Here is a 16485-nt window from a genome sequence, read left to right as displayed (position 1 = left end):
TCCATTGGCGGGAGATCAGCTGTAATAGCAGATCTCCAGCTACTACCCGGAGGCTATGGAAAGCTAAAATCAATTCTAAATGAACAAATTACAGAAACGGGACTGAGGAAGAACTACAAGAATTGAAACGATCGTCTCCCTGTATACCACACTGCAATTGAAGACTTCAACCTCGGAGTGATTGTGACTGTACTTTCAATAGTACATTTTTGGCTCTATTGACTTTGTAGCACATTGTTATAACTGTAGCAGATTGTTACACTGAATATATCATTGTCTTCACCAACTAGTAGTAGCAGTTGTCTGTGCTGAGTTTCTAACCTTAGGTAGAGGTGCAGAGGTGTGTAATTGGGTTGCTCACCACCTGGAAGTTGGCAACCCTATGGGGGAGTGAATTTGATGGGGGCTGAACAGGAAAGAATTGGAGGGGGAGGTCAGGGGGAATGGCTCGGTGGGATAGTCAACTCAGCAGAACCGATTTTTTTTTATAAAAATAAAAAATCCAATTAAAAAAAAATCCAAAATAAAAAATCCAATTCTGTGCTAGGAATTGCTTAGAAACAAAGGGCCTTAGTATTGATTGAAGGCACTGTGGCATTTGGAATCCCATTCACGGGTCTGGTTGCTGCTCTCTGGCAAAAGAGGTGGGAAAGGAGCGGAAAACAGCAACCAAGACGACCAATTGGGTTGCCAACCTCCAGGTAGCAGCTGGCAATCTCCTGCTATTACAACTGATCTCCAGCTGAGAGATTACTTCCCCTGGAGAAAATGGCCACTTTGGCAATTGGACTCTATGGCATTGAAGCCCATCCCCAAACCCTGCCCCCTCAGGCTCCGCCCCCAAAACCTTCTGCCGGTAGCAAAGAGGGACCTGGCAACCCTAACGACCAAGTAGCTGGACTTGGATCCGCCGCTGTGAAGAGGAAAGGCTGTGGATTTTTCAGCAAGCGAAGGGTTGGGTGTGAGTGTGTGCACATGTGATTTAAATCATTGTGCCTGGCACGGAGAGTACTTTTCTTCCTTCTCCCCCTGAGCTCAGCCTCGCCCAATGAAATCGGGATACAGGTCCTCCCACGCCAAGTCCTTCATAGACTACAAACCTGACTTGCGGAACTCACTGCTGCAGGAACCAGGTGATTAACTTTGGGCCGGTTTTAAAAGAGGATTAGGTAAATCCACAGGACTCAGGAAGGTCACTTCTCCGGCTGAGAGTTTGGAGGGCAGCCCCAGTCAAGAGTTGGCAATATGGACTTCCCGGACAGCTCGATTCTTTGTAAGGCAATAGGTGGGGAAATGTACTCGGAATACGACCAGCGGTTTCAGGCACACCGCTCATGCACTGGGAAATTCAGTGAACTTTCCAAGACGCGTCTTCCACAAAAGAATATCTGACCTTGGGCTAGTCACAGCTCTCTCAGCCCCACCTACCTCACAGGGTGTCTGTTGTGGGGAGGGGAAGGTGATTGTAAGCTGGTTTGATTCTCCCTTAAGTGGTAGAGAAAGTCGGCATATAAAAACCAATTTTTCTTCTTCCTCCTTCATGTGCCCCCGTCTCCCCCCTCAGCAATGGCTACTTCTATACCGCAGATATTCCTTCAAATACATCTCTGCCTCAATCTTAAGGACTGGAAACTTGTTCCCTTTTCCAAACCATGGCAAAAGACCTCCCACCCACCCCAGAACCCTGCACCAGATGCGATTTCCTCAGCAAAGACCCCACAGCAAAACTGAAAACACCAAGACCAGTGCCACGCCAGCTCCTACAAGTGTGGTTTTAATGAGAATTCCCCCACGCGCCGGCCAGCATTTGGCGAAAACAAATTTGAGTCTGTTAAACCTTTCCACCGTTCATTCGCCCGAACGTCTGTCGGAGCTACAAACGGGTGCAAAATTACATTGAAATTGGGTAAAAGGAGGAATCTCAGTTGCAGCTCGGAAACCGTTTCGGCTAGTGCTTGTTCATACAGGAAATGGCGAGGATTGAGTGTTGGCTGGATGTTATTCATGCTTTTCCCAAAAAAAATTAATTCAATAGTCAGAAATCATTTTTTTTCATATTTGTGAAGTTGGTAAAAGCCTCTAATACTTTGCTTACTGTAATTCTGCAACGTCCCTTGCTCGGGACTATTTCACTTAGAAGTCTGCCTGTTTCGGGAGAGTTTTCTTCTGAGTTACGATCCAAGAGAGATTAACCTCACGTTACCACCCTCCAGGACGGCATTCCCCTGCCCCAATTTCTGGCCATCTCTCATAAGCAAACCACTGACTTCAGGTTAAGTATCTGCAGCTGATGAAGACTGTGGTGTGACTCCTGAAGCCGGTGCTTTTTAAACAGACAGAGAAGTTGGTTTAATTTTTCCCCCCAAGAGACACTTTGTTATTCTATGATCTTCATTTCCTGTTGGAGAGAAACCCCAATAAGGGTCAGGCATATTAAAAAATAATAATAACACATGTTTTTCTACATTTCCCAAACGTCACAAAAAACCAGTAAATTCTGTGCCTTTTCTGCAAAACAGAATTCATTGAGGGAGCAAAGTTATCAGGGTTCCCAGAAAGGAATTACGGCGCCCGAAGGATTCACCATGCAAAGAATCTCAGCTGTCTTTTAGGAAAAGGTGAAACTGCAGCTGTCAGTCTTTCAAATCAACTATTTAAAACATTCTGATGAAAGTGAAAAGGGGGACGGCAGCCAGACAGGTTCTTAAAAAATTATCATCCATGCGTTCAAAAACACTGGACAGTAAAAGGGGATCAGAGTAGACCCTGACCGCTCATGGGGGAAATCTGTTCCCAGGAATACTGTGAATGGCGAAATCTGGAACTATTGGGAGGCAGGCATATTTCCTACAAAATTTCATTTAATTTACAGTGTGGTGTAGTGGTTAAGAGCGGTGGTTTGGAGTGGTGGGACTCTTATCTGGAGAACCGGGTTTGATTCCCCACTCCTCCACATGAGCGGCGGAGGCTAATCTGGTGAACTGGGTTTGTTTCCCCGCTCCTACACAAGAAGCCAGCTGGGTGACCTTGGGCTAGTCACACTCTCTCAGCCCCACCTACCTCACAGGGTGCCTGTTGTGGGGAAGGGAAGGCGATTGTAAGCCGGTTTGATTCTTCCTGAAGCGGTAGAGAAAGTTGGCATATCAAAACCAACTCCTCTTCTTCTAATATTGTCATGTTCATGACAGTGGTGTGGCAGGTGGAAAAACAAGCCAGGGACCTGCATCATCTGATGGGACCGGAAGTAAGTAAAATTGCCCACATTACACAGATTCATAGAATCATAGAGTTGGAAGGGGCCAGAGAGGCCATCTAGTCCAACCCCCTGCACAATGCAGGATCAGCCTAGAGCATCCCTGACAAGCGTTCGTCCAGAGAGGCAGAGAGGTCCGTTAACGGCAACGCCACCACCAGAGGCGGCACACACGTCTCCTTTATATGCCTACTTATGCAACGGCAATCAACTAGTTGGCCAAAGGTCAAACTGCCAGTTCCTAAAATTAAAAAGCAAGTTTCTAGATCTCATGGACCGGACTCCTGGAAACGAGAGGCCGATGCATGACTCCTGGCCCTCCTTGTAAACCAGTCATGCAGAATTATGCAAAGGAGGCCTAATTTGCATTCATGTCTGCAGGTCACAGGGAGCCCCATGGCGCACAGTAGTAAGCTGCAGTGTTGTGTGTGACGTGCCATCCAGTTGCTTCCAACTCATGGCGACCCTATGAATCAACGGACTCCAAAATGTCCTATCTGACAGCCTTGCTCAGATCTTGCAAATTGAGGGCTGTGGCTTCCTTTATAGAGTCGATCCATCTCTCGTTGGGTCTTCCTCTTTTCCTGCTGCCTTCAACTTTTCCTAGCATGACCGTCTTTTCCAGTGACTCTTATCTTCTCATAATGTGACCAAAATATGATAGCCTCAGTTGAGTCAGTTTAGCTTCTAGGGTCAGTTCAGGCTTGATTTGATCTAACACCTTTTTTTTTTTTTTTTTGGCAGTCCACGGTATCCGTAACCCTTTCCTCCAACACATTTCAAAGGCATCTACTTTCTTCCTGTCAGCTTTCTTCAATGTCCAGCTTTCACACCCATAAATAGTAATAGGGAATGCGATGGCATGAATTAACTTAATCTTGGTGGCCAGTGACACACCTTTACACAACCTGCAGTCAAAAGCTCTGTTCATGACCTGAGTTCGATCCCGATGGAAGTTGGTTTCAGGTAGCCGGCTCAAGGTCAACTCAGCCTTCCATCCTTCCCAGGTCGGTAAAATAAGTACCCAGCTTGATGGGGGTAAAGGGAAGACAACTGGGGAAGGCACTGGCAAACCACCAGTAAACATAGGCTGCCTAGTAAATGTCGGGATGTGACATCACCCCATGGGTCAGTAAGGACCTGGTGATTGCGCAGGGGACTTTTACCTTTTTATGCAGGCCACAGGTGGGCCTATAATGCCTATGTGACTTTACACATGCCCCTCTTTACTCAGAGCCCTTCTTTTGCACATGGGTTGGGGGCGGAGGGAGAAGAGCTTGGAAAGCTGCTTTGGATGCGGCCCTAGGGAGGGGCCGTGGCTCAGTGGTAGAGCCTCTGCTTGGCATGCAGAAGGTCCCAGGTTCAGTCCCTGGCATCTCCAGTTAAAGGGACCAGGCAAGGAGGTGATGCGAAAGACCTCTGCCTGAGACCCTGGAGAGCCGCTGCCGGTCTGAGTAGACAACACTGACTTTGATGGACCAAGGGTCCGATTCAGTATAAGGCAGCTTCATGTGTCCAGAGTAGTTGTCACCACGGCCCAGGCCGTTGAGCCACAGAGCAGGCAGAGGAGCCACGTGCAGAGACCCGCCTGCAGCCATGCCCTACAGGTGAATGTTAAGGCTTTACCTGTCTGTGGGCTATGTAAATGTTACATCTTGTATCGGAGGGTGGATAAAAGCACTCCTTCACACGGCTAATGCCCCTCCTCCTTTATTCTGTTCCCTGGTAATGGTTCAAGGGGCCACAGAGCCCTTGGGGACAAAGCCCATGTTGCCCAGAGGCTTACATACTTACAAGGGACCCACCCCCTCCAAGCAGGGCAAAGCATGTGAGGGGTATTCATGGCTACTAGTCCTTATTATATATCAGAGGAGCAGGCCTATTATATTAGGTGCTGGGGAACCCAGGCAGGATGGTGGTGCTGCTGCAGCCGTCTTGCTTGTGGGCTTCCTGGAGGCACCTGGATGGGCCGCTGGGTGAACAGACTGCTGGACTTGATGGGCCTGGGTCAGATCCAGCAGGGCCTTTCTTATGGAGGACGGAGCTATCAATGACTAGTAGTCAAAATGGACACTAGCCATGATCCATACCCCAGTTCTCTCCAGAGGAGCATGCCCATTATATTAGGTGCTGTGGGATGCAGGTGGGATAAAGTTGCTGCAGTTGTCTGTTTGTGGGCTTCCTGGAGGCACCTGGCTGGCCGCTGTGTGAACAGACTGCTGGGCTTGATGGGCCTGGGTCTGATCCAGCAGGGCGTTTCTTATGTTATGTGGCGGGCTGCCTTTGGGGCTGCTGCCCACTATTACAATCACCCCAGTTGAAGGTCCCAGGAAACAACCTAACCCCAGTGCAAAATGCACTGGTCTCTGTTCACTGGCTCCTCTTACTCCCCCTCCCACCAGCAAAATCCAGCTGCTCATAGAGCAGGCCTTGGGATTGCTTCACAGCCTCTGGGAAGCAAATTACATTTTTTAAAATAAAACCTTCCAGGTTGTTCTCTGCCAAAGGGCTCTGAGGCATTTTGGTGTTGGAGAGGCAGAGAACCCAAATGGAAATATTCTGCTGCAGCCTTTACCAACAGCCCTCTCAAATTTGGTCCCCCATGTCTCCCCAAGGGCAGGGCTGGCGCCGACCTCAGCAGCAAGATTAAGATAGCTAGTGGAAAATGGTGTTGGTGTGGTGACTAAGTGCGGTGGAGTCCGATCTGGAGAACCGGGTTTGATCCCCCGCTCCTCCACACGAGCGGCGGAGGCTAATCTGGTGACCCGGGTTGGTTTCCCCACTCCTACACCGAAGCCAGCTGGGTGACCTTGGGCTAGTCACACTCTCTCGGCCCCACCTGCCTCACAGGGTATCTGTTGTGGGGAGGGGAAGGTGATTGTAAGCCCGTTTGATCCTTCCTTAAGTGGTAGAGAAAGTCGGCGTATAAAAACCAACTCTTCGCCTTCTTTTCAGAGTGGTGTAGTGGTTAAGAGCGGCGAACTCTAATCTGGAGAACCGGTTTTGATTCTCCACCCCTCCACATGAGCGGCGGACTCAAATCTGGTGAACCAGGTTGGTTTCCCCGCTCCTCCACATGAAGCCAGATGGATGACCTCGGGCCAGTCGCAGCTCTCTCCGAACTCTCTCTGCCCCACCTACTGAAGCGGGTCAGTGGGTTCATCTGCGGGTTCATATGCTCTAATATGTCCGAGCCTGTAACACTACCTCACAAGGTGTCTGTTGTGGGGAGAGGAAGGGAAGGAGATTGTAAGCCGGTGGGAACTCCTTAAAAGGTAAAACCGGCATATAAAAAGCAACTCTACTCAACTTAGTCCCACATGAGGTTCCTGATACCTGACAATTCATTATCACCAGATTTGTGGCACCTCAACAGGCTGAAAAGAATATGAAAGTAGTAACGGGTGTTGCCACTTTATTTTCCTGGCAAGGAGGAGAGTGGGGCGGTTTTTAAATAGGGCAGATGGAATTTGTGGCCTCCGGTGGTCAAGGAAGATGATGCTTTGGTCTTGTGGGGGTTGGGTTTCCAGGTCCCTCTTCGTCACCAGCGGGAGGTTTTTGGGGCAGAGCCTGAGGAGGGTGGGGTTTGGGGAGGGACTTCAATGCCATAGAGTCCAATGGCCAAAGTAGCCATTTTCTCCAGGCGAACTCATCTAGATTGGCTGGAGATCAGTTGTAATAGTGGGAGATCTCCAGCTCCTACCTGGAGGTTGGTAACCTCATGCGGGGTGGGGGGAACATTCCAAGAGATCAAATTGCCCCGCTGGGGTTCGTTCCCATCTTGTGGAGCTGCTTTTGAACTGTAGACAGATGGATGCTTTCAGCACGCAAACAGGTAAAGGAGAAAGGTACCCGTCCTCCCCGGCACCTGCTGCTGTGCAGAAAGACTGCCTCTTTCCATGCAGGTTCCGCAAGATAGCCAAGCCACTGTTAGACTTTGCCTCGGTGGTGCCGAAGCATCGTAAGGTCGAGCACAACACACGGGTCGTTTATGCATGGGAGTTTTACCCTGAGGTTCGTTGCTTGCTGGACCTACGCTTTCCTGTTGGAATCTATGCACCAGCAGTCTCCAAGCTCAAACCAACTCCCCGCCTTTTGAAAGGCTGCTCTGTAATTGGCTTACTTTGTAGAGCTTACTGTGAGAGAAAATTCCCCCTCCCCAAACCCAATTTGCCACATTAAAAAAGCATTTTAAGAACAACAACAACAAAAAAAAAGCAATCTGAAAAGGGGTGCAGGGGAGATATCCAAGCCTCGATTTTAAAAAGCCTTTCTTCTGCTCAGAAAGAGCTCCCAGGAAGCAGGAAGCATTTGAATCTCTGCCTCTGAACATGCTGCTTTGTAACTGGCTATGAGCGAAACCAAGCTTGCGTGTCCCGCGCTTTGCCTTATGCATGGGGATTTCACCCGGGCTGAGCTCAGGGGAGAGGGAAGAATCGGGTTAACAGAGGAACAGGAAGACCCAGACATTGCGAGGGCTGGCAGCGAGGTCATCTCTAATTGACGGAAAACTCATGCATAACTCCAAGGAACAACCGATTCAGACCAGGGGTGAACGTGAGCAAAAGTACCCATGCATAAACGACCATGGTGTACTTTTTTGTTCCAAGTGAGTGAAGCACACATATTTACCGATCACGGGCAAAATTCGCAGCAGCAGATTTCCCCCACTCTCTCTCCCCTCCAATAACCTGCTCACTTTTGACAGCCAAAGTACACATACGTACACACACCAACCATTTTTAAAAAAACAAATTTCCTGAACAAGTTTGCTACTTCTCTGGCTCGTCCTTTCGACATGTATTTCAAAGCGTGGGGCGGGGGGCGCCCCCCAAGGCAAAACAACCTCTCTCCAAACAGCTAGGATCGAAGACACATCCCATAAATACATAAAGGGGCACAGAGAGAGAGAGAGACAGAGAAGCTCCACGGGGCATTCCTCATCCTCAGCCACAGTAAACTGGGGCAAAACTTCATCGATTCTCCGTGGAGATTGGAGCGACGGCGGCCCTCCCTCTCATTTCTCCCAGCCGATCAGGGCTCCAGAGGCGACAGCGGAGAGGAAACCCCTCCGCCGTCTTGGGCCCGTCCTTAACCAAAGGATCCAGGGGGGGCGGGGCTGGTCTTTGCAGCGCCATCCAGCGTGGGGAGGAAGGGGGAGACGGGGGACCCTGGCGTGGAGCCGCTGTCTGTCCCCCACCGTCTAGAACGGAAAAACACCCTGTTCCAACCTGACCAGTGCAAATAGGGGGTCACCCGAATGCCCCCTCCAGCCCGTTGCATGCCATGGATGGAACCCCCGGCCGAGCATGAGACGGTTATGCCCGCGGGGGCTACCCCCTCCAGCTCTCCGTATTAAACGGGGGGCAGGACCGCGACAGAAGCTCTCCGAACTGGCTGGGGTTGGAGTGAAGGGGGGGGGCTGCAGAGCTGGGCAGGTCCATCCCCGGGTGCGCCGGTTCCCCGCTCAAAGACGTTTGTCCTTCACGATCCCGTTCATGAGGGGTTTCCTGCAAAGGACGAGAGCAGAGGTTGAACCACTTCACTTTAATTATACCCTTCATATGGCCAATTCGGCCCTTTACAATGTCACACTAAGATCTTTTCTTTTTAAAGGGAAAGAAAAAGAACTCTCCATAACCCATAAGAAAATCAGTATTTTTTAAAATCTTAATCGACTGGGGGGGGGAAACTTGGCAACTGCCAATGTAGTATTAAAATCCACCCCTGCTAAAAGAACCCTCAAATTATCCAATTCAGAGACAGATTCCCAGATAAAAGCCTTTATCCACCCGTCTCTCGCTTCGTTGGGGTCGCAGCTGAAGATGTCTACCCCACACTGAGGTCCCTCCCTTTCCCAGGCTCCACCCGCCAAATCTCCAGGAATTTCCCAAACTGGAGTTGGCAACCCTAATCAAAGCCGGACATCGCAGCAGCAGGTGCTAACAGAGGCCTGTGAGAGCCACTACGAGTCACGACAGACAAGACTGAATTTGACCAACCGAGGGCTGGAATTTGGACGCGGGAACGGATTTTATTGGCGGCAGCCCTGCCTCGGCAATGGAACCTAATTAAATCAAAATTAAATCAAAAGACCCTCTTAGTGTGACATTGTAAAGGGCCGAATTGGCCATTGAAATTAAATCAAAAGAGTTTCCGTCTAGTCATTAGGAAGAATTTTCTAACAGTTAGAGCGGTTCCTCAGTGGGACAGGCTTCCTCGGGAGGTGGTATGCTCTCCTTCCCTGGAGGTTTTTAAGCAGAGGTTAGATGGCCATCTGTCAGCAATGCTGATTTTGTGACCTTAGGCAGATGATGAGAGGGAGGGCATCTTGGCCATCTTCTGGGCATGGAGTAGGGGGTCACTGTGTGTGTGTGTGTGTGGGGAAGTAGTTGTGAATTTCCTGCATTGTGCAGGGGGTTGGACTTGATGACTCTGGTGGTCCCTTCCAACTCTATGATTCTATGAACCTTGGTTCGGCATGCAGCAGGCTCCGGGGCCACCCCCTTCAGGGCCCATCCCGGGGAGGCTTCTCTCTGCTGGAGAGCCCGAGGCAGAACGACAAGGGCCGTTCTAGCCAGACCAGAGGTCTGCAGACTTGGAATCAGACCCCTTCATAAATTCATATGGGGGGTGGGGGAATACTTGCACCAGAAGCCATTCTTCTGCTCCTTGTGAGTCGGGCCGTAACCCAAGGGTTAGAGTCCTCACTTTGAGGACAGAACGGCCTGCATTCAACCCCTGGAGACTCTGGTTCAAGGATCTCTACGGGGGTCAGAAGAAGAGGAGCTGGTTTTTATAAGCCGACTTTCTCCACCACTTAAGGAAGAATCAAACCGGCTTACAAACACCTTCCCTTCCCCTCCCAACAGACACCCTGTGAGGTAGGTGGGGCTGAAAGAGCTCTAAGAGAGCTGTGACCAGCCCAAAGAGCTCTAAGACCAGCTGTGACCAGCTGGCTCCGTGTGTAGGAGCGGGGAAACCAACCCGGTTCACCAGATTAGCATCCGCCGCTCACGTGGAGGAGTGGGGAATCAAACCCAGTCCTCCAGATTAGAGTCCGCTGTTCTTGTGGAGGAGTGGGGAATCGAACCCGGTTCTCCAGATCAGAGTCCACTGCTCCAAACCACTGCTCTTAAATCACTACACCACGCTGGCTCTTCTCCCTGCCTGAGCACACCCCTTCTGAGCCAGGTGGGTCAGGCTCTGCCCCAGGCAGCTTCTGGAGAAGCAGGGAAGGGCATCTCCGCCACAGCCTGGCCAACGAACGGCGGCGGGGGGGGGGGGGAGAGACCAGCTCAGGCGCCACGTCCTCCTTCCAGCTTTTAGCTACCTTTCCTTGCAAGAGCTGGAATTCTGCAATTTCCCATTGTTCTTCTGGACGGCTGCCACTTTCCTCCCGGCGTCGATGTCGTATTCCCGCACGTCGTTCACCTCCTGCACCTGCCCCAGCAAGACCCTGGCCACAAAGAGGACGATGTACTAGAGAGAAGGGAGAGGCCTGGTCAACCTCGGTCCCAGAACCTGAGGGTCGCCCTACGAGACTGACGGGGCAGCCGATTGGAGACGGACAAAAAGGAAGGACCGCTTCATGGGACGCTGAAGTCCGGCCTTTTCCGCATTCTCTTTCTTTGTCTCGAAGTTGGAGTTGGGGAATGTTTAGTCTGGAGTAAAGGAGGTGGAGGGGGGGGGACAGGATTGCTCTCTTGAAGTATTGGAAGGGCTGTCACTTAGAGGAGGGCAGGGAGCTGTTCCTGTTGGCAGCAGAGGATAGGACTCGCAATAACGGGTTTAAATTGCAAGCGGAAAGGTACCGGCTGGATATGAGGGAAGGTTTTTTTACAGTAAGAGTTGTTCAACAGTGGAATCAGCTACCTGGGGAGGTAATGAGCTCCCCCTCTCTGGCAGTATTTAAGCGGGGGCTGGACAAGTGCTTGTCAGGGATGCTCTAGGCCATGGGTTCTCAACAAGGGGGGGAATTTTAGGGTTCCAAAGGGGGAATCGGGACCACTATTCAGCAAAGTGTGATGTCCTGTAAGTTATGTACAATCTGTAAAATTGTAGTTTGTTTTTAATTTAATCTGCGACATTCAATAAAGTTTATGACTATCTTGGGAAGGGGGGAATTATATTCTGAACAATTGTGAAAGGGGGGAATGAAGCAAAAAAAGGTTGAGAACCCCTGCTCCAGGCTGATCCTGCATCAAGCAGGGGGTTGGACTAGATGGCCTCTACGGACCCTTCCAGCTCTATGATTCTATTCTATGCTTTCTTGTGGAATCTGAGTGGTCCCTGATTGGGCCAAATGGTGGGATATAAATGAAGTAGGTGGGTGGGTAGATAGATAAGCTAGATAAGTTAGCTCAACAGCCTGATCTTTTCGTGCAGCAAAATACAGTGCTAATAAAGAGTCAGGAACAGACTGGTAATATTTCAGCAGGCTTGGGTACTGGTGGAAAACTACATTTTTAAGGCTCCCCTCTGGAAAACTTTCCCTGCAAGGAGCATGTTTATGCACGGGCAGGCACGCTAATTAATGTTCTTGTGAGTTTGCTACTCACCGTAAACCAATAGAGATTCATCAGCGTAAGGATGAAGAGCAGAGCGTTGAAGAAGAAGTAGAAAGGAATGTTGGGGACGGAGCGGAGGCTGGAGTGGCAGGTGGCGTATAATACCTTGAGGGGGAACCAGTAGAGACGGAACCAGAACCTGCCAGGAAAAGAGGGAAAAGAAGAGGAAGAGTTGGTTTTTATATGCCGACTTTCTCTACTACTTAAGCGAACATGTATTGTTCAGCTGCCCATTTTATCATGGGGTGCCTATTAGACTTATTGCTCCCGTGATCAGCAGATTCCCAGACAAGTCGTTTGAGTTCCTGTCCATGAAGCTTCTGATGGGAGAGATTCCTCATCTTTCACGGCCCACTGCCAAATTTTGCGCCATTGCAATTAAAATACGCAAGAAACCTGTTAAATTATTTTATACTTTTAGTAATCTTAAAATGGTACACCTACTTTTGTGTTATGCACTAATATTTTATATTTTATTAATACCAGACTTTTATCATTTTTTGTAATTTGTATCATTTTTACAGTCTTATCAAGTTAGATAATTTGATGTACTAACTTCTGGCTGGCCAAATAGACCATATCAATAAACTTGACTCTGCCACTGAAGGAAGAATCGAACCAGCTTACAATCACCTTCCCTTCCCCACAACGTCTCTTGCCGTGACCCTATGGAGCAACGGCTACCCATGGGATCAGGGGGGAGAAGCCAAGCTCACCAGCTGACGCTGAAGGAGATGCAACCGACATTTGAGATGAAGTCGTTCAGGGGGTGATAGACCCCCCTGCGGTACTTGAAGTAGACGTTGAGCTTGGTGAACTCCAACTGAACGTCGCTGATGTCATGAAGGAAGAGAACAAGGATGCCCACATTGTGGTACCTGCCAAGCGGACAGAAGAGAAGCGGGAGAGGAGCAGGTCGGTGCGGCCAAGCTGTGGAACTGGGAAGCCCCCTCCCCGAATCTCACCCCTGCCATGAACTTGCCGGGTGAGCTTAAATAGGCAACCTCACAATTGGAAGGACAGGGCTGACCTACATAAGAGAAGCCCGGCTGGATCAGACCCAGGCCCATCAAGTCTAGCAGTCTGTTCACACAGCAGCCCAACCAGGTACCTCTAAGAAGCCCACAAACAAGACGGCTGCAGCAGCACCATCCTGCCTGTGTTCCACAGCACCTAATATAATAGGGCCTGCTCCTCTGATCCTGGAGAGAATAGGTATGCATCATGACTAGTACCCATTTTGTCTAGTAGCCTATCCTCCATGAATATATCCACTCCCCTCTTAAAGCCTTCCAAGTTGGCAGCCACCATAGTGAACGTAAGAAAAGCCCTGCTGGATCAGACCAAGGTCCATCAAGTCCTAGTTAATAAGAGCAGGCCTATTAAATTAGGTGTTGTGGAACACAGGCAGGATAATGCTACTGCAGTCGTCTTGTTTGTGGGCTTCCTGGAGGCACCTGGTTGGCCTCTGTGTGAACAGATGGCTGGACTTGATGGGCCTTGTTCTGATCCAGCAGGGCTTTCCTTATGTTCTTATGGAGGACGGGGCTATCCCCGGCTATTAGTCAAAATGGATACTAGTCATGATGCATACCTATTCTCTCCAGGATCAGAGGAGCAGGCCTGTTATATTAGGTGCTGTGGAACGCAGGCAGGACAACACTGCTGCAGCCGTCTTGTTTGTGGGCTTCTTGGAGGCCCCTGGTTGGCCGCTGGGTGGACAGACTGCTGGACTTGATGGGCCTCGGTCTGATCCAGCAGGGCTTTTCTTATGTTTTTAAGACATAGGACTCACCTGAAGACATAGGAGAGGGCAATGAGGGCCAGGGTGACCACGTGGTGGACGAGCATCACCACCGAGTCCTTGCGCCAGGCGTCCATGTAGAGGCAGGCGTAGATCGAGTGGCAATAGAAGCTGCACTGCATCAGGTAGGCCGCGGCGATGTCCGCCGGCACTTCCATGCCCTTCCTCCAATCTGGGCGGAAAGGGAGATGACAAAGCAGGGTCAGTCCAGCAGCAGCAAAGCTAGTACAGGGTAGAGATCCATCATGGTAAAGTTAAAGGTAGTCCCCTGTGCAAGCATCTGGTCATTCCTGACCCATGGGTTGACATCACATCCCGATGTTTACTAGGCAGACTGTGTTTATGGGGTGGTTTGCCGGTGCCTTCCCCAGTCGTCTTCCCTTTACCCCCCAGCAAGCTGGGTACTCATTTGACTCACTGCTTTACTAGGTTGATACCTGCACACATAGTATTTGAGAGACTTATACTAACCAGTATTACAATAAGAGCCTATTATACCAGAGTAATTGGGAATAGAATTTACAACATATACACATGCCTGGTTGGGTTTGAACTGTTTGTATTTGTATTCATTAATGTATTTCTGTAAATGTGTGCAGGCTTAAGAAAGGGTTTTAATTAACCACTGATGAAGACCCCATAGGCCGAAACGCTTTTGGTATGTGGTTATAGTTATCAACCTCAGGAAATGCCATTGTGCTATTTTAATGCTTTTAAATAATTTTAACTTTTATATAGTGCTTCTAATAAATTATACTTTCAGTATTTATACATAGACTTATATATATATTCTTTTCACCCAACCTTGGGTACCCAGCTACTCATTTGACCCACCTCGGAAGGAGGGACGGCTGAGTCGACCTCGAGCCGGCCGACAGACGTCGGGATCGAACTCAGGTCGTGAGCGGAGCCTTTGACTGCAGTGCTGCAGCTTTACCACTCTGCGCCACGGGGCTCAGAGTGGTAACATGACGCGCGCCCCTTTAACTCCCTCAAGGCACAGAAGGGGAAAGCGAGACACCGGCAACCAGAAATGCCAACAGTGAACTGCAAGAACGGAGAGATCCCGAGCAGGCATTCCACACTGTGACCACTACGGTGCACTGTTGCAAAAAAAAAACACAAAAAGGACAGAGAGGGGATGGGGACACATGGAAGCTGCCTTCTACTGAATAAGACCCTCAGTCCATCAAAGTCAGTATTGTCTACTCAGACTGGCAGCAGCTCTCCAGGGTCTCAGGCAGAGGTCTTTCACATCATCTACTTGCCTGGTCCCTTTAACTGGAGAGGCCGGGAATTGAACCTGGGACCTTTCCTCATGCCAAGCAAAGGCTCTACCACTGAGCCACGACCCCTCTCCATAGCAGCAGCTCTCCAGGGTCTCAGGTGGAGGTCTGCACCATGAGGCATTTTTTTAAAAAAAGCTGGAGTTGGGAGGGATCGAACCTGGGGCTTCCTGCATCGGGCTAGCAAGAGTCGTTCAGAGGTGGTTTGCCATTGCCTGCCTCTGCACGGCGACCCTGAACTTCCTTGGTGGTCTCCCATCCAAGTGCTAACTCCTTGGCATCACAGATCTGACGAGATTGAGCTAACCTGGGCCATCCAGGTCAAGGCAAGAGATGTTCAGAGGTGGTTTTGCCACTGCCTGCCTCTGTGCAGCAACCCTGAACTTCCTTGGTGGTCTCCCATCCAAGTGCTAACTGCTTGGCATCACAGATCTGACGAGATTGGGCTAACCTGGCCCATCCAGGTCAAGGCAAGAGATGTTCAGAGGTGGTTTTGCCACTGCCTGCCTCTATGCAGCAACCCTGGACTGCCTTGGAGGTCTCCCATCCAAGTACCAACCAGGGCCGACCCTGCTTGGCATCTCCGATCTGACGAGATTGGGCTAGCCTAAGCCATCTGGGTCAGGGTGGTAATTTCTGTACAAATGCAGAAATGGCAAGCTGAAAAGGGTCGCTGAGATTGAAAAAAAGGAACTGAAAACAAAACCCAACAAAAACGAAACGAAGACACCTGTGCCCGCCTCCCAAACTCTGCAGACGGGAAAGCTGGAAAGCGGTTTGATGCTTGAAAATTAACGTCCAAGTCTCGGAAACACGTCCCCAGGTTTCCAGTCAGCTCAAAACTCTGTTCCGGCAGAAGTGGGCGTTGGAACAGAAGGAAGCCGCTCACCATAAAAGACGGAGGGCGGGTCATAGAAAAAGGGGTACCCGGCGAAGAAGAGCAGGTAAGTGCTGTAGGACCAAGAGAACAGGTAGTAGAGGAGCTTCCAAACGCTCTCCGGCACCTTCGCGGCATCCTTGGGGTCCAGCTGGCACCACTCCGCGAAGGGCTGCAGCAGAAAAAACGGGGGTTGAGTTCGAAAGGACCACCGGAAGCAAGGCAGCTTCGCCGCGCAGCGAGGGACGCCCCCACCCTAGACCTGACAGGGCTCAGACCGAGCACATGCCAGGAAGTGCATCTGCTCCAGCCTCTGCCACATACGCACGGGGAGGCCTTTGGCCTGTCCCCTGCCACACACATAAGAATATAAGAGAGGCCCTGCTGGATCAGACCATCAAGTCCAGCAGTCTGTTCACACAGCGGCCAACCAGGTGCCTCTAGGAAGCCCCACAAACAAGACGGCTGCAGCAGCATTTATCCTGCCTGTGTTCCACAGCACCGAATACAATAGGCCTGCGCCTCTGATCCTGGAGAGAATAGGTGTGCATCATGACTAGTATCCATTTTGACTAGTGGCCATGGATAGCCCCATCCTCCATAAGAACATAAGAAACGCCCTACTGGATCAGACCAAGGCCCATCAAGTCCAGCAGTCTGTTCACACAGCGGCCAGCCGGGTGTCTTCCAGGAAG

General features: G+C 50.3%; 1 protein-coding gene across 1 annotated transcript in view; it reads right to left on the bottom strand.

Annotated features, from left to right (window-relative positions):
* Positions 1–8720: 8720 nt before the first annotated feature.
* CERS1 (ceramide synthase 1) overlaps positions 8721–16485 on the bottom strand; it is a 28519-nt gene continuing 20754 nt past the window's right edge. The window contains exons 2-7 of the mRNA XM_056867667.1: positions 15803–15962; positions 13619–13799; positions 12540–12701; positions 11815–11962; positions 10587–10735; positions 8721–8763 (exon numbers count right to left, since the gene is read on the bottom strand). Coding sequence (XP_056723645.1) covers positions 8721–8763; positions 10587–10735; positions 11815–11962; positions 12540–12701; positions 13619–13799; positions 15803–15962 — 843 coding nt within the window. The remainder of the gene's footprint in view (positions 8764–10586; positions 10736–11814; positions 11963–12539; positions 12702–13618; positions 13800–15802; positions 15963–16485) is intronic.

This window comes from Euleptes europaea, chromosome 2, assembly GCF_029931775.1.
Source record: "Euleptes europaea isolate rEulEur1 chromosome 2, rEulEur1.hap1, whole genome shotgun sequence".
In the NCBI taxonomy this organism is placed as follows: domain Eukaryota; kingdom Metazoa; phylum Chordata; class Lepidosauria; order Squamata; family Sphaerodactylidae; genus Euleptes; species Euleptes europaea.
This window is presented reverse-complemented; position numbering and strand designations above follow the sequence as displayed.